Below are 25,388 nucleotides of genomic sequence, written 5' to 3' on the forward strand. Positions count from 1 at the left end.
AAAATCTATTACTTCAGAATTTCTTTTCATACATTTTGATGTATTAAATAACACTCGGCAGAGCTCATCGCTTATTATTGTTGATAGCAGATGCTGTTTCCATACTTTTCAATACTTCCTTCTTTCACTTTTTTCCGAGCTCTTTTCGGAAAAATATTTAAATTTTGTAACAAAAGTCTGTTAAACATTTACAACAATGTTGAATATGTCTTCTGTCAATTAAACTTACAAGCCTCAGGTGATATAAATTGTTTTAATAAGAAAATTATTAATCCCAAAATACAAAAACAACGGTCTCATAATGAAAGATACTCTACCACCTTCACTTCTTTGACTTGCTAATGCTGTTGCTTCTCTTCTTGGGCAAGGTACCAAGACTTGCGACCGTATACCTAAACCGTGAATTCACCATTTACACACATTTATAACACAAACATTACTTTACCTGTAAGGTAAAGGTGTATGTATTGGAACACATGGTTTTAACGATTGACAAACATCAACCACCTTACACCGAGAAAAGAAAAAGCTCTACAACACACTCAAATAATGGTGTTCGAGTAGAGGTCTGCGCATACTCGAAACCACAAAGTGAATTTAGTTTGAGTTGTAATTTTGTCGTGATTGCGCAGACTTTATACATGTTGCGCCGTTTACGCGGTTTATTTTTTGAATCCTGAAAATTGTTGAACTACAAACAATTTAGCCATGGTACATTTGAAGTGCTAAAGAAATTAATTTGTGATTTTGATTTTATTTAAAGCAAAGAAATTCGTTCCTAAACTTGAAATTACTTGTACACTTGCCACATTCCTTTGACGCAGCTATATTTCTCTTATATTAATCGTTGTGCTAGCTGCAGAAGTGTAGTTTTTGTTATTTATACTTAAGTAAATGTAAGTGGAATCATAAAAACAAACAAGTGGGTCTATCACATACACTCGCAGTACATGCGATTTATAACGTTGAATTTTACTGTGGATTACGCTGCGTCGTCTAAAAAAAAATGTTTATTTTGGTGTTTCAAAATTGGAATAAAAATTAATAACAATATTGTTGGAGTTGAAGTGTCTGACTGAAGCCAATGGAATGTCATTGTATTATTAGTGGATCTTTGTTGTACATTTAAACGTCGAACCGTACTAAAATCTCATAATACATTCAGAACGGACAGAGTTCACAAAACTTACAAAAGAAAAACTTATAAAAAATTGGCCAGCTTTCTATTTCCATGCAATCACAATTCCGCTATATACGAAAAAAAAGTATCAGTGCAATTTATACATTAACACTTTGCCGAGAAATTTCTTCTCGAAAGCTAGCTGACAGAGGAAAATAAACAAATGACATAATTTATGGCTCGTTAGTTTGAGATTTTTTTTTCTTCCACTTGGTGTGTATTGATTGTGCTAAGGCGCCAAATTTAGATGCTATTAATTATACATATGTGAATTTTAACGATAATTTGATATTTGATGTTTGTTCACTTCCAAAATACCAGTGACATCATACCAATAGCATAATAATCAGTTCTGGTTTTAAGTGTTTCCGCTCAATTTCAATAAAGTCAAAGTGTCAATACTGTAGGTCCCTTCAGACCAATAAACATAAATAAACGATCACAAAACTCTAATATAATGATCAAATGTTTGTAAGTGACTGTACTAATTCCGTCATTGGATTTGTGAAAACTATGCCTGAACTATGAAAGGATTACATTGTGTGGGATTTCTGCTAATAATAAACGTATTGGTAGTACCCCTGTGGGCGGCACGTGATAATCATGAACGACAACATCGAAATCGACAAGATCGATTAAGACATCAACAGCAGCAACAGCAACAACAACAGCAGGAAGAAAAGCATTCGGAATTTGTTAAGGGCAAAAGTGAGTTGTAACACACATTTTTAACACTGAACTGTACACAAGGATCATGTTAGAGATTTATTAGCGGTCTATCGACGCGACAGAAGTTGTAAACTAAAATCTTATCTCACTGTAGTTTGATTTACACGGACGATAAAAAGACGATAACCACACTATTTATGTGAATCTATAAGTCTGTCTACAGTTTTCAGGTTTATATGTTTTCAATCAAGAAATTATTGAAGATAAGGGACTCAAATATTGACCTGCTAAATTGAACCCTAATCAGATAAAGTCAAGAAATGTGAGGAACGTGATTGTAGAACGTTGTGCACTGTGTTGAATTCAAAGTTATAATTCACAAATTTATACCACAAAACACATGATAAGAGTTGTAAAATGCAACGCTCTTTCGAACGTATTCGTTTACTATACTTCATGGAAGTACTGCTTTTGCCAAGTGGATGGACAGTACCTGGGCAATATGAATGAGTCTTTTGGGAAGCACGGCCTTTTAAGGCCCTCACTTAGGAAATAGTTGGTATTCATCTACAAGCTAGCGTCTTAAGATACATAGTGAATGTGTAATTTAACTTTGCATACCGACTGTACTGAACAGTAGTACATTTGAATATTACACACACTTCTAAATCCAATCAATTCTGTTCCATTTTCCAAGATTTCAAAGTTTGAACAAATTGTTTGAGTTGAATTTTTATTTTATTTTTGCAATAAAATTGATTTCGTCAATACATTAAACATCCAGAACCTATGATATTTTGAATTATAAAGTATCTGAAACAGTTTCAGCTTATCACAATTTTTTTTTTCTTAAACTAATATTCGAGTTTCAATTCAACGTATTTATTCAGGTGAAAATGGAAATTTTTTTATTTCTATTTAATAGTTTTCTGTTTGAATTTACGTACATGACATCGCTCGTACATTGGCTGCGAAGATATAAAAATAGGTTTGAAGGAAAAAAAAAACGTCTTTTGAGTTTATCTACTTAAGCAAATATGAGTTGAAGAGTTAAATCGAGTAAATAAAGATTTTATTTTCTTCAAAATATACGGTCGTGTTATTTTATGAAAGAGATATCATATCGTGTGATGAACAGTTAATATTTTTTTACAATCTGTCGCGGAATTTTTTTTAAAATTTAGACTCTCAATTGTTTCGTTTCTTTATTACTTGTTAAAGTAACCATCATCTACGAGACAAAATCTTTTATTTGTTTCGTGTAAGTCGTCTAGCAATTAAAATCCCAAAATGAACAAAAGCAAATCGTCGTTATAAATTTAGAAAATATTACACGATATCATCATATTCAGGACTTATAACCACTAAACAAAAATCAACAAGTTTCAAAACATTTCACATGTATTCGTGCATATGTGAGTTGAACAATCTTGATATTATGTCTTGTAGGTTTTCGAACGAAGAGAAAAAAAAATTGGTATGAACTTCTCAAATAACATATATGGCAGCCATTTTTGTTATTATTATTTTTTGTTGTTGTAGAGCTTGTGTATAGTTTTGTAAATGTTGTACGTGTAACTTCGATTTTTCAAGGTATGTGGAGGTAGATTGAAAACTTGTGTAAGACAAATTTCTTCTGTCGTGACTTAGCACATATACCAATGAAGACGGTGTTTTTCTTACCTTAACACAAATACATGCGCACCAGTGGTAGATATACATTAACTCATTCTTAGCTATACACATCATTCAGATGATGTTAGACTCACGAATATAACACATATATACTCTTAACACACGAGACACGTCTAATTTATTATTACACAATTAAACTTCTAAGAAAAAGCTTTTTTCATTTGAATTTATAGACGAGTGTTTGCTGTATCTATCTGTATGCAGCAGACTCTTCACAATATCTATATGTAGACGATAAAACCTACGGTTATACTGCAATGCTGAAGCTATTATGTTTGAGCAATCGTATATATATATCCTCGTGACTATGATTTCTTGTTTTTATTTTTGAAAATCTCGTTTGTTTGTTTTGCTTCAAAATAATCATCAGACAACTTAAACAATTTCAGTGCTTAAAAACGTTTCATTGGTAATACATTCCAATTAGAAAAAATGTTTCGTAGATGTGCGCAGTTAATAGATTTTTCGAATGAATGGAAATTTTTGATTTCCCTTCCAATGATACTTATAATGGCCAATGACTTAGGAATTTGTAAAGAGTCCAACTACATTTTAGATCGTTTAGGAATTTAGAAATGAAAACACAACTTCAGATCTACCAAACAGTTTGTAGAATTACGCGCAGACATTTTTTAAATCATTTCCATTCAGCTGATCTGAGAACACTTCAACCTACAGATCCGGAATCAAGACCATTAACCTGCAGATTCTTTGAGACAGACAGAAATACAGTCATTGTCGTTTGTTTGCGGTCGCTTTTTCTGCGCATTATAGTAACACTCCAATCTTGGACAAAAAAAAAAACAGTACAAGCTCGATACACGAGAATATTGTTATAAACATCCAAAGCACCAGCAATATAACATTTCTTCATGCGAAATACGAGTTTGTGTAAAACAAAACCACACAATAAACTGTTGACTCAGCTCGACCCAGCAACATAATTATATTCAACAAAAGCATAATGTAATTGTATGCCAACTAAAACCACAGCCATTAATGGTATTGTCATTTTATGTTATATGCATTTTGTACGTATTGCTATAAAGTAATTTGATAGATAGAAATGGAAAAAAGAATGGAAAAATGCTGAATATCACAGATGACGAATTAAGCAACCACGATTGTCATATTTTAGTTGGAATATTCATTAGATATCTTCATCAAGATCGTATTAGGCTTGATTAGCAAGTCTCCGCGATCTTAAATAATATTTATTAGCAATCATTGTGCATATGCAGTAACCACGTACGGTATATAATCATTTTATGCATGAGCTCATCACAAGACCGTGAGTTCTCATATTATTATTAAACACAACCAACAACAAAAATTGCTATAAATGCTCACACCTTGCCCCTAGCTATATGAACGTTAAGATTCATAGTTTAAAGCTAAAATAACGAAAATTATCTTTTACTCCTTTTCATCCGTTGTGTATTTGTTACTGTTAAGATCTTCAAAAATTATATAAATTACCAAGCAAATTATAAAGGACTGCAATTTCCAAAAAATCTTCAAACGGACAGGATTTTTTCTTCGCTCTTCCAAAAATATGTCTTTGGGGCTTTTGAACTAAAGTCGTGGAGACACTGATTGTATGTTATTTAATTTATGCTGAGGCGCAACTCTTCGTGGTATACGAAACGATTATCGTTCTTTTTTTGAAATCCTCAAAATATTTCCAAAAGAATTTTCGTGAATATTTGATACATTTTACAGTAGTATACAACATTTTAATTGTCAGTAATAGTCACAAATAAGTCAAACCAAATAAATAAAAAAGCGAAAGAAAAAATATATTAAATATTCAACAAGTCATTCGGGTTTAACGTAACTTGAAATACTTTAAAACATTCTTAGAGCCATTCTAACTACCATGTACACATTAAAATTCTCTACCAAATCAATTAACATGCCACGATCGATTTAAATTCACTTAAAACTTCGTGTCAATCAATTTATCGACATGTTCTTTTATAACGAATATTTAGGTAGCTGAAACAATTTGCGTTTTGCGCTCAATAAAGATATGATCAACAGTGTATCGATCTCTCGGTTAAAATCTTAGGAATTTCAGAAATAAGTACAAGGATGATAGCAACTAAATTTATTAAATATTATTTATGAAAGATATGTGTGTTCATACATTCTCATATTCTACGGTAAATTGTTTAGTGAAAAAAGAATTTACGATTATTCATCAGTCATTTAAATTCATTATACAAGAAAATATCACATTTTGTAAATAATTTTATTTCTACATGCAAGAAATAAGTGTGAAAGAATCATGGAGGTTCGTCGCTTGTTTCTTTTCTATTGCAAGCATTGCTGTCTTTCGTTTTTGGTTAATTTAAGATTTTTCATATTATTCGAGGTGTCGGTTCCAAAAAAAATGTTCAAACCTTTTTTCCAAAGTTTTTTTTTCGTGTAGAATGTTAAATTGTGTACAATGAATATGTCAAGTGCGTGAGATACAAATCATAGGTAACATGAAAAATCGTGTCCAGAATTAGATTATTGTCCAACTTAGTTGAGCTGAAAAGTGTGGTAAACGTTTGTTGAACTTTTTTTTTTCTCCATACAATGAAATTTCGTATACACAGCGTTTTTTAATAAGTGTGTAGCACGAGCAAGATCAATAACTTATTGAATTAGACCAATTGAAGTTGCTGTAAATAATTTTTGTTATGAAAGTTATTCAAGTAAGAAAAATAATTATCTTCCCATTCATTATTGGTAAATCACGATTATTTTATGTAAGCCTGTGAGATTTACGGTATGTATATAAATATATCTATTAAGTTTAGTCGATCAAAATGTGCTAATTAATTTGGTTTGTGCTCGACTCATTGGCACATATCATCATAAATTATTTCATTTCATAAATAAAGTGAAACTAATGTGTAAAGGTAGTATTTTTAGAAGAAAATATAACTCAATTTAACCGAACTTAATTTTACTAATTCACTGCAAATTTCCTCAACATTAGTACACTTATTAGAATTAGTCAGTCAGCCCCAAGAAAAACTTCTAGTCTTAAATTTTTAGAAATTTGAATAAGTTATTCTTGACTCCTTACAGACGAATGATACGTAGATGACGTTTGTAGATGACGTTGGTATCATTTCTCTGTTTCCATATATGCGGATGTTGTGGGATGGGCATACGAAGGATTTGAAATTACAATGCGACAAGCTCGTAACATTATAGAAATGGATATAATGGAAATATTGAAGTGATAGATTTTGTATCAATGACAAGGCGATACACGAATGAAGTAGTAGATTTACCTCGAGATTTACTGATATTTTTTTTGCAATATAATGGCCATGCCGCTTCTAAAAGGTTACCATGTCAAATTCATTATATTCTCAATTTGTGATTACTTTGGAACCATTTTTGTCAAGTTAAAAATAAATGAAATCCTTTGATGTAAATATAGCAACGACAACCTCCTCATTTCAGAACCGAATTATTGTAAATTTGCTGATCAAAATAAATGTACTTTTCCAGACAGTTCGAATTCAGTGAAACATTCTTCACATAAAATACTCTCCACACAAGCACGAAATAAACACGCTCAACACACATACATGTATATGCTCCGAACAAACGATTGTCTTTTTAAATTTCGTGGAATTTTATATCATACAATACAGTTGTATTGGATTCCTTTCACAATGTATACCTTTGATTTTTTCTTTAATTCTTTTATTTTTCATATTTTTTCTACCTGTTCTAGTCTATTATCTAAGAAATACATCTGAAGAAAAAAAATACATTTTTTTCCTATTCATCATTCGTTTTAGTTCTTTTATATTTTATTTAAAAAAAGGCAGTCGTTTTGGAGTTAGAGTAAGAATGCAAGATCTATTGTAGCATAGAGGGTGACTTTATGACAGATTTTTTTAATATACTTGAGATTCTTTTTATATTATTGATGGTTACCAGGTTGTCTGGATGATATCCAGATATTTTTTCAAAAAACACAAAGTTAATGTACTCAAAACCCGAGGCTGAGGCTATGTGTTACACAAACCGTATGTTATTTTTAATTCGATTATTAAATTTCAATTATTTTTCAAATATTTTCTTCGTTCAATCGACTGAATGGTCATTAAATCTTTCAATAATAATTCACAGCACAAGAATTCGCATACACGGTATAGTGCCTATGTCTCAGACTTTAAATTAAATTTTAAAAAATATTATAAAACGTTTACTTTTATGTTCTGCCGTTTTACTGGTTACAAGTTATTATAATAATGGCTGTGAATTCAAGTACCTGTTGGCATCAGTTTAAAATGTGATGAGAAGCTGCAAAAAAAAATACGTAAAAAAATCGTGTTCTTTTGAGAAGCGCGAAAAAATTACGTGTATTCCAGCAATAACGTATAAAAAGATATTGCAATGCGATATGATGTATGCCATATGGTCATGAACCTTTAGATAATGTATGTTCTTAAATATTCATATCCATTTGCCTTAAAAAAAAAACAAGATTTAAATGATGTCTTGTGTACGCAGAGTACGTAAACTAATTTTTCGTTGTTTTCATCTGATTATTTTTTCTGTAGCGCTACATCTAATAGGGCTTGTCCAATTCAGAGATACCTTCCATTGTGTTTAATGCGTTCGCTGTTCGCTGTAACAGAAACCTATTGATAGACCATAGTTGTGGGTAGAAAAATATTTTTTGAAACTATTAAATGGAAACTAAGACAAATGAATCTAATTCCATAAACCACACGCCAAACCAATTAGTTTTGATTTTGGTATCTCTTTCAGCTGCTGTTAAAAAAAAAGAAACGATAATGACGAGGAAGATCTTTCTTGACATCATCACAACGATATACTTAGTAAACAATCCACCCACTTGGTCATTTTGTTATTAATATTGATTTGGTTGGTCATACAGCTTAAATTTCTATTTTTTCCGCTTTTTTTTCTCAAATAGTAAATGGGATAACCGAAATGTTTCGAAATTTTTCAAAATGTGCACGAGCTATATTACAAATGTATAATTCCAAATCATATGGATTCTTTTGATGGAAGCCTACACAGTTTTTTTTTCTCTGCTGTTAAAATCGGTGAACAAATTTGTGGGCGCATACGACCATGACTAAAATTAGATTTGAGTACATTCGGCCTATCAAGGCGTGGATAGACAAAGAGATTTTTTAATTTAAAAATATTTCGTCGTGTGTTATAATGCACGAAATCAATATTTGGAATGCTGATTAAGTGATCATTTTAATATGGTCTCTAAAATGTGTGAAAAAAAGTTGTTAGAGGACGGACGATGCAACTTTTAAGGAATTTAGAAAACAGACAAGAATGTCAAGTATATAATACGCGGCTGCTATTGTCATAACATGATGGATAAAAAATGCTCCAAATTTCTTTTCGTTGTTATTGAATTGGTTGACCTTAACGCAAGTGTTGATTTGTTCGTTTTTTTGTTTGTTTGCCAAAATCGATATATTTCTATCGTCATATGAGTGAGTTTCACCATTAATTTGAATTTATTGGCTCACATACCTATGTCGACTACCAATATACAAAATGTACTACGCTTTCAAACGACCTCATCTGGTAATTAAAATTGCCACTTTAACGAGTAGCGTAATTGGTGAACACAAAAAATTTATCTTCGAAATACTTTTTTGAAAGGCACACAGATAGAACGAAAACCTGCTGATATCAACCCCCTACTGTGTCTATATACACACGTCTTTTTTTCTACCAAGTCACCTTTTTTTCATGTTTCACTTGAATATTTTCTAGAATTCGTTCCTCTTGTCCATCTTGCCAGTACCATATATGTTCATCGTTAGATATTGAATGTCCAAATGTAAAATGTTTAAAGATATTTTAACCCAACATCGTTTGAAATTTATCAATTTATCTTGTTGTATAAATCAAATTAATGAAGAAAACAGAGAAGAAAAAATTATTATAAATAAAAAAAAATTAAAAATATCTTCGCCGCCAAATAATAAACCAAAGAAACGTTTATGATATTTGACAGCCGTTTCATTCCATTACAGTAAGAAAATAAAATTAAAATATTTGAGAAAAAAAAAATGTTTTGAAGTTTTTTTTAATGAAAATGTAAATGGTCGGTGTTGACCTGTTGAAGATATTTTTTTCTTTCAATTTTTTTTTTTCCTTCATCATTTTAATCTTTTAATGCATGTTTTATTATGGTATTCTCAGAAAAATTTTGTTAATTCTTTTATTTTATAAATATATTTTACGATAACTATTAAATATAAATTAATTACTTAATGGATTTTAGCTAGGATCCATGTTTCGGTACACCTTGCTTACGGGTTATCAACTGATTGGAATGTTAACCACTAACATCGCGAAAAAATGTTGTTTTCAACGTGTTAATGTACCACGAGATTACCTCTTTACGATAACATTTGTGCATTTTTACGAATTTTATCGTAAATCAACTGGTTTTTAACGATATTTCAACGATATTCCGTCATAGTGGCTGAGTTCTTTCGAGAATTCTGCGCTTTTCAAAATAACAACATCTTTTTCTTTAGTCATGGTTTTTTGACATTCACCTCCCCATAATCAAATTGGTAGTGATCCGTACAGCCCGCACTGTTCGTCGTTTAACGAACTTAATCGGAATATAAATGGTTCTCTGTATAATTATTTGTTTGTTTACATTTTACATCCACTTGCTATTTTTATAAAAACAATTTCGCAATTTTATTGTCATTCTACGCAGTTTCATATGACTTACGTGTATTCATTGAGTATAATGCAATTATGGTCACATCGATGAAAACTTGTTCCTACAATTCAATACAACATTAGATTGGCGCCGTATGGCCGACATTTTTACCTTTAACATTTTGATGAAGATGCGCATGTTTTGCTATTACCACATCACGCGTATATAAATCCTTACGTTTAATTGATAAAAAAGACAATCGATGAATCACATTTATTACATCGATCAGAAAACAATTTATAAAACAAACTTTTTAGAAACGGTTAGTCCGGTTAGTTAGCTGTTATATACAACGATGACAAATATAAGCGATTAGACTCGAGATTAGCTTGGGCCAGTGTTACCTACAGTTAAAGATATAATTAAACTAAGGAAGTAAAAGAATTTCCTTCGAACAATTGTTGCAACAAAAGAAGTGACAGATTTAGTCGTTAATATCCCTGCCGTCTGTAACAGGTCATAAGTTAAATTGAATCGAAATAATTTTAATTTTTTATCAAACACATCGAAAAATACAAACAAACATATTATTCGAAATTTACTTAAGTTTACCATATGACTTGTCGGGGCAGCATGATCCTAAACGAAAAACGAAGACTATAAATGCAGCATTATAAGTTGTTTACATGAATGTTTTACATAGAATATTTACATGAGGTTATCGACTTAAGAAACGTACTCAAACACAGGTATTCTCTTATGGATTGTTTCCATAATTGTTAATAAACATTTGGCGTGTTTTGTATTGGAAAAATGGTTTATTTCGATTTTTCTTCATTATTTTCAATGTAGAATGTATACAATAGAAACACATATTTGTGGTCGTTGTTTCGGTACTTATAAATATTAGAAAAATGTAAATTTGAACGTTCAAATTCTTTCATTTTTTTTTTGTTTTGTCAATTTTATTTTTACCGAATATTGTAGCCATTTTACTTTGTTATAAGTTGGGTAAACCCACTTTATGAAACAATGTTTATAGAGTCAATACTATTTTTAGTTCCACAATGCATATTTAATCAAAGATTCATTAGCGAAAATTATTAATTTTCTGACACAAGAGTTCTTTGTTTAAAATTCTAGGCATGCAAATCACTGCCAGGCCAGTTCCTCAGTACAATGTATTTATACAAGAAATTTTCCTTTTTGTGGTTTTTTATTTCGTAAATCAATTTAATCCACCACATTCGCATTCCGACTCTGGACTATCTAAATCCAATATATAAGTATATCTAGATTAATATGCCATACATAAAGCACTCCGCCGTAATGCAATCACTGCATAATATATATACAACATATATATGTACCTATATGTTTAGCATGCATGCAATCAAAATGGCGGCAACAACGGAGCTATCATTACAATGTTCTTCATCTCGTGTTACATGGTGCACTTTAAATTTCATATGAGGACTTTTATTATAAGCAGATAGACTTGATGCTGCAGAGATTTATGTACATCATGTCATTGTGGTATTTTTATGAGCCATCATTGTGGTATCGTGAAAAGTGCATACGAATACATTTATCGCTTTCGGTTTGTATGCACTGGAAAACAATAGCCGATACAACCATATAACTACATTTTTCTGGATATTATTCTTGTTGTACATCTCTCGTCATGACTCCATATGTGTGTATCCGTGCTAGAATCTTTTCTAACCATTGTTTTGGCACTTTATTGTGTGCTTTGTGATTGATGCACAATGTGTCACGTATTGCTAGTTTCTTTGTACAACGTGAAGTACAAAGTTTATGAGATACACGAGTACCTTTTTCTGGTTACCGTCGTGAGTTAACAAAAATTCTTCGAATACTTGAAAACTCAAGTCACTTATCAATTAACAAATTTTAAGTGCGTTGAAAGCTCTCCACATTCTTTTCCATGAAGAGAACAGTACTTGAACTGGTGTATTAAATAAAGTCTAAAAATCGAGATGGTTAGAAAAAAAGGGATAGCGTTGTCCTGGTCCTGGAAAAATTGGTACAATGGCTAAAAGAATAGTTTCAACATTGTTTCAGCAAAAGCTATAGAAATCAACGTCGAGAGTCATTTGATTTTTATTACTACTATTAAGAACGGCGTAGAAGATTTAATATATTGGTAGAGAAGTGGCTGAGCAACGTTTCAGCGAGTACAATAAAAACAATACAAGAACTAAATGTACTTTACTGCTCTGCATCGACAGAGCTGTACTCTGTGCGGCCATAAAAATATATAAATCAACTGTTCAATAGAGCAGTTATATACGAAATATCGTGTACTTATGTTTACCTATAATGGAACAATTTTTTTTGCGATATGCCTGAATGGGTGTTGTTTTCTATGTTGTCTAAAAATGTTGCGAACAACAACAAAAACATACAAGTCGTGAACTCTGGATATTATCGAAAGAATTTTTCATTTTCTTTCTTAAATGGGTTTTCGTTTGTTTGCGAATTGAATGAAACGTAATTTATGCATGTCCAAATGTTTTATAGATATAATGCACAATGCATACAAAGGGATATTATGAGATGCAGTGGTGTTAGCTGCATTAAATAATTAATGATTTGTTACGAAGAAAAACAATACATGGCCCAGTGTAATATGCACTCATTGCTTCAGCAGTAAACAATCGTTACAATTTTAAGCATTTTATTGTTGTAATGACTTTCATATATGTAGAATAATTGCAAACGACAACGATAAAAAGGTGCCAGTTCAGGTGATACTTAAATGATAAAACCAACATTGAAACAATTTAATTCGAAATGTGTTGAGTTTATAAGATAGATCTCGTTAAATGCAGATATTAATAGCACAGAAATGGTACTTAGATTGTCGGTTAAGGAGATTTTTTAATTTAAAAATTTCTTATAATTATTCATCTGGCTGAGTGCACGATTTCTATTATCTCTCCTTATGAGCAATATAAATTGGTTTCTATAATAAAATGTTCAAAATTAAACTGTTTGATTGCTCAACATGTAATAAGCTCTTACGTATATTAATTTACTTATACATGAAGTGATGATAACGTTTGTGGACAGCTTTTATTGTGAAACTCCACGGACCACACATGTTGGACTTTTCAATTAATGAACGTTTTAAATATAAATATATTTTTGTGAGCGAAAAAAGACCGTGCCTCGTTTTGTTAAAGGTATAAGTATATACGAACGTGTTCATTTTTTTGTGCTTTCGAATTACTTTTATTAGTTTTTATTATTAATGAGGATATTAACTCGATGGTCTATCATTCTTTTCAATCATTTCAAAAATAAAAAAACGGACAGAAGAGTATAGAAGTAGCTATTAGCAACTAACGTCCGATTAATAATATTTTAATTTTTGAAGATTAATAATTTTTAATCTCTCTCGGAGGTGGATGAAGATAAATTTCTGACAAATTTCATAGCAGTCGATATTTGCTACAGTGGCACTCGGCATATATGAATTTTAAAACAAAATATTCAGAAGGCTCTGTTTATGTGATGGTTTGTACGATTGTACGATTGTAATACTGATTTATACAGAGATCGATAACTATATCCAACCATTGACATATAACATGTGAAAAAAAGACAGAAATTAGTTACCCTGAAAGACTAATTATATTTTGTTAAAGGTCAGAACGACTCGATGATTTTAAAACGATTATTTTTTTGTTCATCATTAAAACTTCTCAAATATCCTCGCGCTTTTTCATTATTGCTTTTAACTCTGTTTGCTCCTTTCCGTTCGACTTTGTACAACTTACAATCGATTTAATTGCAAAATTAAACAAAAATGTATTTGTTTAACATGGATAATGGTAACCTAAAATATTGCATACCTTCAGTTTTAATCGGTTGTCGCCGACTTGAAACAGCGGTTAATGTAAAAGAAATATTTCAAGAAAATATTTTAACATCCACCAAATATTTGCGATGGCTATTACGTTCTCCCATCTGTGTTCATCCGCGTTGTCGTGACCATTTATTAAACAATTTTTATTTAACAGAAAAAAAAGCTACACAGAAATGAATGCGCGAGATGAAAAAAGAGCATATATCGAGTATAAGGATTGTTTTCGAAATTTTTATTAAATAAAAAAAAACAATGTCCGCTCAGCATTGATGGTCATTGGATTGCAAATAGTTTCGAAAAGGTTTCAGAGTCAGAACATAAAAATGCCTCCAAACAAATGTGAACCGAAGACTTTATGTATGTGTGGACCTAATCTGATAAAAATGTTTTGAATATTTTCACATGGACTAAGTCAATATATATCGTTTTCGAAACAATCGTTGAAATTAATAAAATATCTTTGGGTATCGAATTCGTAGAAGCTATACAACATACAGACATCGATATATACTTTTTGTTAAAATAATTTATAAAGAATTTTTCCATTTGTTTGATTTTGAAATTCTTTTCTATTGTAAATGAGATCACAATATGTGCTACGATGTTTGTTAATTCCAAAAAGAGCCATATGTATGATGATGGTTTTTTATGGTAAGATTCAAATCAATAGAAACGTGTGTCGGACGAATGATCTTAAATATATATTTCGTTTGTGTACCAGTGTAGTAGTCAATGTCTAACAGAAAATATAACAGAAAGACATTTCAACGTTCAGGCTTTTGATCATAATTTGTAACAGCGAATTTGCCTCCACAAGTGTGCAATCTACGTTTTGTCATTGAATTACAAATATAAATGATAATTAATGCGCTGCACAATACTGAAAAACAATAAATTTACTAGGAAATTCATACGCTAGCTAAGTTATAATTTACCTATAATTCAATCATTTAATATTTTTGCTTTTGTAACAAAGTGGAAAATATATAACCAAGAAAATATCTTAAGGAACAACAATGTGGGTGTGATTGATATAGCATTACATTCCAACAGTAATATAGACAAGAAAAAAAAATCTATTCAATTTTACCATCTGAATTTCAAATTTAAAAGTTAAAATGGAAAATCTGAAACGTGAAATTCCCCCTAGTTACCTATGAATGGACGCATTATTTACTGATCTCTGAACCTGAATTTTGTCGCCTATTCTTCTATCCGTAACAAGACATACCTTCAACGCATATAACTGTTCCAAGTCATTTTCAATCTGTTCATTAACATCAAAAACAACGAGTTCACAGAATATTTAATGATGTAATTACGGTACGTAATAGAAACAACAAACCGATGCGCCCACTCAATTTTCGTATTGGCACACACCGCATATTAATAGTAATTTAATACAAACAGTTCATTCAGTAAAAACAAATTCCCAATGTAGTCGTCATCACATCAGTCGTCCTCTGGTTCATTTTACGTTGTACAAAAATGGTTAATAAAATTAAAAGTGTACAAAAAATTGGAAAATTAATTGAATTATGTAAAAGAGGTGTATACCATATTGTGGTTTGCCTACGTAAATTAAATTATCTTAGAGGTTCTAAACGAGGCTTATGATTAAAGACATACTGTGGTTTGATGCTGGATGCAAACAATAATAATATCACTGCGTGTAGTTATTATATTATGTTCGACACATACAATTTGTTTTTCTTCAGTTGAATGGTTTACTAGTTATGTTTCGAAATAATAAATTCATTCAATTTTGTAAATTAGGTTTTCATTCATAAAATCAAGTTGTTTGTGAAATGTTTTTTTGGAAATGAAATTAAAAAATATTTAAATAAAATTGTAATTAAAACGGAAGTAGTTTCCAATATATTGCAATGATAATAAAGAAGAGGTGTGAGATTGATAGTTTCGTGAAATGAGTGGGTTGAGATTATGACATTTTCGTGAATGAATTCAAAAGGTTTTTTCTATCAATGAAATAAGCCACACGCCTCAGAAACTATAATGAATAACACAAACGCTTTCCTCCCAATCAAAAACGGACCATACGCATGTAATACTTTCCAATTAGAACGAGGGCGGATAAACCAGAAAATCGTCTATCACCTAAAGAATCTATCACCCTTAGAACATTTTTCAAAACAAGAAACTCCTCAAAATCAGAAAATCTACAAAATCGAAGAAGACCTCAAAGAATCCTCAGAGCTTAAAAAATCCTTGGAAATCCTAGAAAATCCTCATCACTCAAAAATCCTTAACAATTTGTGGAAATCTTCGAAAATCCTGTGGAAACAGCATATAAAATCCTCTTAAGGTCATAGCAAATCATTGACAACGAAATTTCCCCCTCGAGTTGGAGTCTGATAAAACTTTCATTTTTGTATGTTTGTGATCTTCATCACAAGATTGCAAAAAATCTTTAACAATGGTCTTGTGCCTTTAATAACGGTAATCTTAAAAAAAACACCGAGGACAACAACTTCATAACCAAAGAACTCAATTAAAAATATTTATTTAAATTACTTTTTTCCTTATTGTTCATAGTTCAATACAGTAATTGGGATTTAGTATGACCAAATCTTGTTGTCATTGTGAAGGTTGAATCCACCAGAACAAAAAGTAATGTTTTATTAAATTTAATTAGTTAAATGCAATTAAACAGCTTCAAAATCAAACATAGCTCTTTCAAATCGAAATTGTGTTTACAAATTGATCGACGCGTTTATTATATTGTGCACACAATTCATTCTTCACAAATTTTCGTTTTAACAATTTATATAAGCTCACGCTCATTCGTGGAAAATTGGTTTTTATTATGAACTAGAGCACGATTTGAAATCGTTAGTCAACCTAACATAGAATGAGTTTAATAACAGCAAATGGTTCTCTCTTTTAGATTAGACCGCGCCGTTAAACAACAAAACAAAATTCATTTTACCTTTCGGCCATTATTCAATGTGCACGATACATCAATAAAAAAAATTTATTCTTTTAAGTATTTAAAATGTTTATATGAATAAGATAATAACAATAAACCATAAAAGAAAAATTGTATGGTCAATATATAAACGCGCCATCATCATCATCTTACTTCATCATCGATTTTTAATTTCAATAATAATATTTCGATTGTTTGAGTTTATCGAAGAAGAAAATATTCTTTTACATGAACAATGATCCGAGTTGATTTTTTCAAAAGATTATTATGACCACAAACGATTTTTTTTTACATTACCTGGAGAGAGATTACGGCTGCATTTCTCTATTCTCTTCTCTATACTCTACCATCAATTCTGTGCACAGAAATTGCACAAAATGTGTATGTAATGTGCACATAATGTGTACAAATATTTATGTGCACATTATGTGCACATTACATACACATTTTGTGCATTTTCTGTGCACAGATTTGATGGTAGAGTATAGAGAAGAGAATAGAGAAATGCAGCCGTAATCTCTCTCCAGTCTCTGTCAGAAAATTATCAGATCTACCCGTTGGTTGTTTTTATACATATTGTTGTAAATATTTATTAAAGAGAGACTATGAAATCGACAGAAAAATGGCAACAAAATATCGAAAATTATGATTATATTTATTCATTTACAACATTCCTTTTAGAAAAAAAAGAAACCAGAAATCGTAGACATTAATAAATTCCGAAATTTTAACGTTTTTCTCAATTAATTAATGAATAAAAAGCGTATAATAAACACGAGTCGAATGGAGATCGATGATAAATTTGACTCATCACACCCAATTGAAGCGGATCTTTAATGAAATTATTTTGAAATTAATTAATTAATTAATTGAATTTAAAATTTGTGCTAAATGTCCATCTCAACTCTTTCAAGTCAAGAATATGATTAATTTAATCAATATTAAGACACTGAAAAGATGAAAGAAAAGGAAGAATAAGAAAAAAAAACTGAAGTATGTGCGGTCTGAGCGGCTTTTCTTGTTCATAAAATAAAAACAGTTACAACGAAATGTAATATATATAAAAATGTTGCATATTTTTGAAGCACAAGAAGAGAAAGTCTGTGTAGTCACATATTCACTTTTGTATGAGTTTTTATGTTATACTTACTTGTATAGTTGGCCTGTGGTGTTTTATTAATATCACTCTATTGATAGTCGTTGAGGTAAAAATTCTTTAAGAAATTATTTTATGTTTGAAAATTGACTATATCCAGATTGTAGATTATTAAATTGAACGACATGCGTTCACTCAATATCTATAATTTATATTTATATTGAGGTAGTTTAATGGTTGGAACATTTTTGCTAGATACATGAAATATATTAATGGTTACTCATTTCATTACATTTTATTAGATCTACCTTCGAAAAACTTGAATAAAATCAACCAATTAGACCAATGCTCAGTCCAGATTCTAAAAAATAGTTTTACGGTCTTACCTTTCAAAGACAGCAAGCACATTTTTACAATCTGATCTATTACTACATTTGATCTAAGGATTTTCAAGAGATTGATTTCAAATCTTTTACTTCATTTTTTAACATACCTTTTTTGGATATAAGACCCCATTTGTCACGGCTTGTCGTTTTTTTTCTGAAGACTTTATCGATAACAGATGATAGCGGTAAGAGATTGCAATGTCTTCATTCGCTGCAATACGGATTAATTTTTACGTTATTCTCTTATTCAAAATGAATGTAATTCTAGGAAGTCTAAGGCTAACAACAAAAACACCAATTCGAAATTACCTTTTGTTTTGTGCAAAATGTTTTTTCAAAAGGAATTTGATGCTTGTCTCGATCTTGTTTGATGTTGAACCCATCGTAAATATTTAGTTATACATGACTTGTCCGACGCAATACTTAACGAAATGCATTCTGATACATAACGGATACTTAGAGAGTCTGCTCGGTCTGTGTGCAACCAGCGAGCAAAAAAAAAAAATGAAGAAAAATCCAATCCGTATAATGTTTTCGAAGTGAAGGCACGCGTAAGAATAATAAATTGTTTCGTTGCATTTAAAATCATATTCAATATTCAACAAGTTGTTGTGTCTGTCTTAACATACCAATGCTGTTATATTCCAGCTCTCTACCAGAGTGCAGATATAGTTATTTTATTTTCCATTAATATTTATTTTAGACCATAGCAAAAAAAGAGTTAAGTGATCGCAAGTACATTTCTTTCACTTCTATTTATATAAGTTTGTTTGAGGAGCATGTACATATACAATATATAGATACACTCGCATAACATCCATTTATACCAAGACTGATGAATTAAAAACTTATTTAATTTTCTCAAATAAAGCTGTTTCGTATGTAATGAAACATCGTTAATTTTCCATGTCAAATTGTCAATTTTTCTTAATAAATACGTTTCAGACTTTCATTATTATATCAAAAATGTGTCTAGTTACAGTTCTGTAAATATGAAAGAAAAAAACTCTGAGTGGTAGAGCGACTCAATAGTTTATTACACACCCTTTTAGATTGTTAGAATTATTGCTAGTGTTAAGTCATGTTTTTTGTTTTGTTATTATGTTCAGCATTTGATTTTAACCATTGAATAACAAAATGTAATGCCAGCGGGTAGTAAAATGGTGGCGTACAGAGTGATAATAAGTTCCAGAGGTTTACATCGGGTTGCCGATATTATTTTTTTTTACACTTCTTCAATACTTGATCTTGATCTTAATCTCAATGTCCATTTTAAAAAGTTAAAAAAATATTCACGAAGTTTTACGAGATATTTGAGATTCTTCATGAACTTTCTCGGCTTCGTTTCGTCTTTCCTCAATCGAGTCCGTACAATATACTTACATATTTCTACTTCAAACACTTCAAAAAACTGGAAAAAAAATTTATAAAACAGAGACAAAGGATGGATAAGAATTTATAATTACAGTAAATGTGCCCAATGCAGGGCACTAGAGGTCACTCAGGGAAGAATTGATTCAAATTTAAGTAAAGAAAAAAGATTGAAAATCCATTATTCATAAAAAAAGGCCTCGTATTCTGTAGCTCCATGTTAAAATCTTAAGAACTTTACTTCTCTCACATACCGAATATTAATTTATACCGAAAAAAAACTTTATTTTTTATGATTATTCATATCGTATAATGAAGAAAAAAAGAAGAAGAAAGATCGTGGCATGTAGGTATGAAATGATGGTTGTTTGAACTCTACATGTGATCGAGGCTATTAGAAAATTAAGTTTCATTCCAATACGGAGATGATTAATAATCGAAGAAGAAGTGTATAGAAATATTGAGCGTAGGAATTTTTTTCTATTCTCAAACTATGAATCGTTAAATCATAGATATATTCATGAATGTTTAACAACAATATATCGTTATGTGCACATTTGACAGATAAATTCTTTTCTGATCTGAAACGCTTAATATTTCTTCCACACTTTCAAGTGTACTTTGTATGTACGTCCGAATGTGCGTAATATATTAAAAGATAATTTATAATTTACAGAATTAATGACATCTCTCTGTCATAAGCGTGTACGTGTTACTTTTTCTTGTGATGTTGAAGTGGTTTTTAATTGATAAATATTTTTATGAATAGAGGAAACGTTCTAGTCCAGCATAGGTTAATGCTTTCACATAGGAAAAAAGAAACGATTTCTGTTAAGCATATTTCCGCGAAAACATTTTCAGAGATCAAATTTATGGTAAATTATTCATTACCCACTTAATAAATTCACCAATCAATTTGATTGACCAATTCAATGAACCGCCTTCGGTTTCTTAGTAATTTTATGTAAGCCTATTGATGAGTCGAACTTTTCTTTTGCATATGTTTTGCAAATCAAAATGAATTTTGAATATAAAATTTGACATATTGTGGCTTTTATGTCGTCGTGGGATTGTGTATCAATTTTGTGGCTCCGTATTTCTGTGAAATGAAATATTGGACAATTTACCAGGAATATCTTCAGTTGATGACGATTGCGAAGAGCAATATTATTATTTTAAAGACAGTCTATTTGCACATCGATTCAAAATATTTACCATTTAATTCAAACAGATTTTACTTAGAGATCTAAATGAAGCACTTCAGCTTAGGTACATATGTACGCTCTAAACGTAATGTACGTAATGTATTGTAGTTTTTACTTAAGCTAGAATTACTTCATGGTAATCTTAACTATTTTCAAAACAGTTTCATGCTGATCCACGTCTTCGCATACACTATATTCTATGTAACACCGAATAATGACGAAGTAACAAATCAATTAAATTTCAATTAAATCCAAACATTTAAGACTTGTTAGTGAAGTTTTACACCATGCCCGAAAATGGTAAGCGAAATGTATTTAAGTTTATTACAATCAGAAAAATACCATTCCCATCGCTTGTCGAAATCACATTTTCTGCAGCATTTATGTAGTGCTGTTAAATCGGGCTGTTTAAAGTTTTTTTTTCCTTCTCTCCGCCGTCTTCTTCAGTCGAAAGAATTTGAATCGTTGTTATTAATTTAACGTTATGTAACGATCTTTTTTATATTCTCAACTTCACACATATCTTTCCGTTCGATCTAAATTGTACAACCAAATTTAGCTGCAAGCAATTTATTGGGAACAATACACAAATCGATTCACATTCGATGAGTTACTTGCTCTTTTTTATTTAGAATTTTATTCTTTAACAATAGCCGGTCAATCTCGGTTTTGTGTTAACTTAGAGCCGTTAATATGGTAAACTTAGCTTGTATTTGATAATCTCAGATTAGAGAAACATAAATTCAGACCTTTTTTCTTCAGATTTTCTTGTTTCATATGTACATTGGGGATGGAGATAAGTTATCCATTAGCTATGGAACACAATTATGATGCATAAATACTAAATTTTGAACCGATAGCAGTATTGACATAGTGTAACAATACTCCCACAACTTAATAAAAATTCAAGAACTGTTCAATGGCCTGCGCCTTACAGGCATCAGTGAATTCGTATTTTAAGCCTTGCTCCTTAACTGTACTCATTTAACCTAAAATCAGAGTTAATCATAAACAGCTTCACTGCATATTGTATGCCTTAGAAACACAGAGAAACAATGCAATATAAATAATGAACTGAACACTCATCCAATCTTAGAGTCTAACACATATAGCTAAGATGATAATGATTCGATTGTAGTATGTTAACATAGGGAAAAATATTAAAAAAAATTTCTTCGAAATTTCCTATATTATTTCAATAGAAGCGTGGGAGTGATGTGTGATGATAGTGGCTTATATTTTATGCAAATTGTCTATGTTTAATAATACAGTTTCTTCAGTTCATTCGACATGATTTGTTGTTTTTTTTAAACTTCTCTCCAACATACGCATACAAAATCATAAAATATTTATTCGTTCGCGTCTTTTAATACAACGTTGCAAGTCTCGTGTGTGTTTTTTTTACGTTTTTGTTATTGTGGAACATTGAAGGTGTCTGGAAACTCTGTGTGGTGCATTTTTTATGCGCCGAAGAAGAAAAGACAAGAAAAATAAAAATTACCATCGAGTAACATGTTATTGAGGATTGGGAACAATGATTATGTTTTTCTGAACACGCGACATGGTTTCTTAATTTGTTGATGTTTTCTCCTTTTTTCATTTCTTTTTTTTCTCTGTTTTTGTTTAAAGGTAATCTTTATTTGGTTTTTGATTAATCCACTTAAATTCGAATAAATGAAAACAATTAGACAATTGGATTCCGAATTTCAAACAAAATAGTTTCTTCATTTTGAATCAACTAATTTTCAATTATCATGACTGCGGTCTAATTCCATACATATCATCCATATGTGCATTGTGAATCGATTGAAAATATTTTCTGCATAATTGCACAATCTTCATACCTGAAATAATTAGATAATTATTGCTTGTCGTCAATTATACATTAGTCGAAAAATACCTGAGCGTTTAACCCGTACGCAATAATTTGATATTCATTTACGTTCTTCATGTAAATGGCTCACTCGACAATTAATGAAAAACCTGACTTTAGCAGACTTTCAATAAACATTGTAAGTACTATCGGCATAAATGAATTCATTACAGACAACATCAATTAATTGCGATTTCTGTAACTAATTTGAAAATTAAATAAAAATTTTCATTTTTTTTTTTTTATTTCCTACAAAGTAATAATGATAATTCTTTGACAGACGTTAGACGTTGCACGATTATGGTAGTGTATACGTCGCAACAAACTTTGCAAATTGCTTAATCACTTTATTCGTTGAGTATATATCATTCTAGATGTTAAGACCGTATGTGAATGTTGTTTAACACTACCAATAACCAATTTGTTCAAGATTTTTAATTACGTAAGGTAGATTTTTGTTCAATGAAGTCATGCTTAAGAAATAATTTCCACTCGCACAATTGTAATTTAGGTTTCTGTGCAGTAAATTCGAGTTATTTTCAACGTTTTACTTGTCTGTCTTCAGACAATTTCTTAAAATTGTGAAGAACCAAATTGTTATTGAACTATGGATCGGATCGATTATCTATTTATTACATCATTGTGTTTCCTCGTAGCATATGTTCGCTCAACACAACCAAATTTATTATTCAAAAACTTAAAAATTAATAAATTTTTTCTCCTTAATTTTCCAGTTTGCATCGGAACAAATGGACGAATGTCAGTGCCATCGAATCGGGAACATCACTATCGTAACTTACGGGATCGGTTTACGAATTGTACGTATGTGGATGGTAATCTGGAATTAACATGGCTGCAAGATCCGAAAATGGATTTAAGCTTTCTTCAACATATCCGCGAAGTAACTGGTTATGTACTCATTAGTCATGTAGACATACTAAATATCGTTTTGCCAAGGTAAGACACAAACAAAGTGTGTGTGCGCGTTTTTTTTTTCGTGGCTTTGCTTTCAATTCATTTCGTTGATTTTTATTTTATGAATGATTGATGGATTGTTTTTATGTAGTTTATTGTTGTTAAATCTCTTGTTGGACTGTTTACGTATTGGTGAAACATTATAAACACAAACACAGGAAAACACTTCTCAGAAATCCGATGCTCGTAAGAATGGTGTTGTGTACGCTGAAGATGTTGAAAAAGTTTCATAATAATTAAACTTTACAAAAAAAACAACAGATAATTGTGTTTCGGCCATCACATCAAGTCGATGAGTCTATGGGTTTTTGAAATCTTCCGTAAATTATGTGAGAACAACGACCAGTAATCCACAAGTTGATATGAAATTTATCAAAAATATGATATATGGATTCTTGAAAATTAATTGCTCGGAACGGTTTATGATTTTCTAATTAACATTCTTCGAGCATGTAATTAACGGTGTTTGTATACATGTTCCGATGGTGTTGGGATGAATTTCCTTTCATGGTTTTTTTTAAGCAAACGCAGCAATGGTTTTTGATCATATGAAAGAGAAAGAAATTTAACAGCTGAAAGTAAACTTATATTTAAGCAAAGCCATTTAAAAACGTCCTCAAAACTTTTAAATCTCCTTTGTATGCTAAATGCAAAGACTGAATTTTCAAAGGCATTGCTCAAATACCAAACGATTTCTTTTTACATTGTTCAGACTGCAAATTATCCGAGGGCGAACGTTATTCAAGCTGAACATCAAAGATGACAAATTCGGACTATTCATCACGTATTCACAGATGCATACGCTTGAATTACCGGCATTGCGAGATATTTTGGCTGGATCTGTTGGAGTGTTTAACGCTTACAATTTATGTCACATTCGTACTATAAACTGGGACGAAATCATTACGGGTAAGTGATTACTGCGACAAGATAAACCATAGAGAATCGAATGTAACACCGACCCATTACAACAACATAGGTCCTAAGGAGAAATTCCAATACACTTACAACTTCACGTCACCTGAACGGGAATGTTCACGTTGCCATCCGTCTTGTGAAGCTGGTTGTTGGGGCGAAGGTGAACATAATTGTCAAAAGTTCAGTAAAATAAATTGTTCGCCACAGTGTGCTCAAGGTTAGTGTTTTCTACAGTTAAATGGACTGTGCTTGCAAAAGCTTTCCAGGAGAGCTTTCAATCTGTAGTTCGAACATTTGTTTTAAATTTAACCTGCTTTCTTAAGGTCGTTGCTTTGGTACCAAGCCTCGAGAATGCTGTCATTTATTCTGCGCTGGTGGTTGCACCGGACCAACTCAAAGGGATTGTTTGGCCTGTCGGAATTTCTACGATGACGGTACAAACGGAATTTTTTTTTTCAAATTCAAAATAAATCAT

At 30.9% G+C, this 25,388-nt stretch overlaps 1 protein-coding gene across 2 annotated transcripts in view; it reads left to right on the plus strand.

The window, feature by feature from the left end:
• Nucleotides 1-25,388, plus strand: part of LOC119081318 (epidermal growth factor receptor) — a 71,312-nt gene that overhangs the window by 41,213 nt on the left and 4,711 nt on the right. The window contains exons 1-5 of one of the 2 annotated variants that reach the window (XM_037190103.1): nucleotides 597-1,888; nucleotides 23,755-23,977; nucleotides 24,708-24,904; nucleotides 24,975-25,130; nucleotides 25,237-25,347. In XM_037190103.1, coding sequence (XP_037045998.1) covers nucleotides 1,705-1,888; nucleotides 23,755-23,977; nucleotides 24,708-24,904; nucleotides 24,975-25,130; nucleotides 25,237-25,347 — 871 coding nt within the window. In that variant the 5' untranslated portion in view covers nucleotides 597-1,704. Of the gene's footprint in view, nucleotides 1-596; nucleotides 1,889-23,754; nucleotides 23,978-24,707; nucleotides 24,905-24,974; nucleotides 25,131-25,236; nucleotides 25,348-25,388 lie in introns of those variants that run through there. The other variant, XM_037190104.1, reaches the window with a different exon arrangement.

Source organism: Bradysia coprophila, unplaced genomic scaffold (genome assembly GCF_014529535.1).
Source record: "Bradysia coprophila strain Holo2 unplaced genomic scaffold, BU_Bcop_v1 contig_358, whole genome shotgun sequence".
Classification (NCBI taxonomy): domain Eukaryota; kingdom Metazoa; phylum Arthropoda; class Insecta; order Diptera; family Sciaridae; genus Bradysia; species Bradysia coprophila.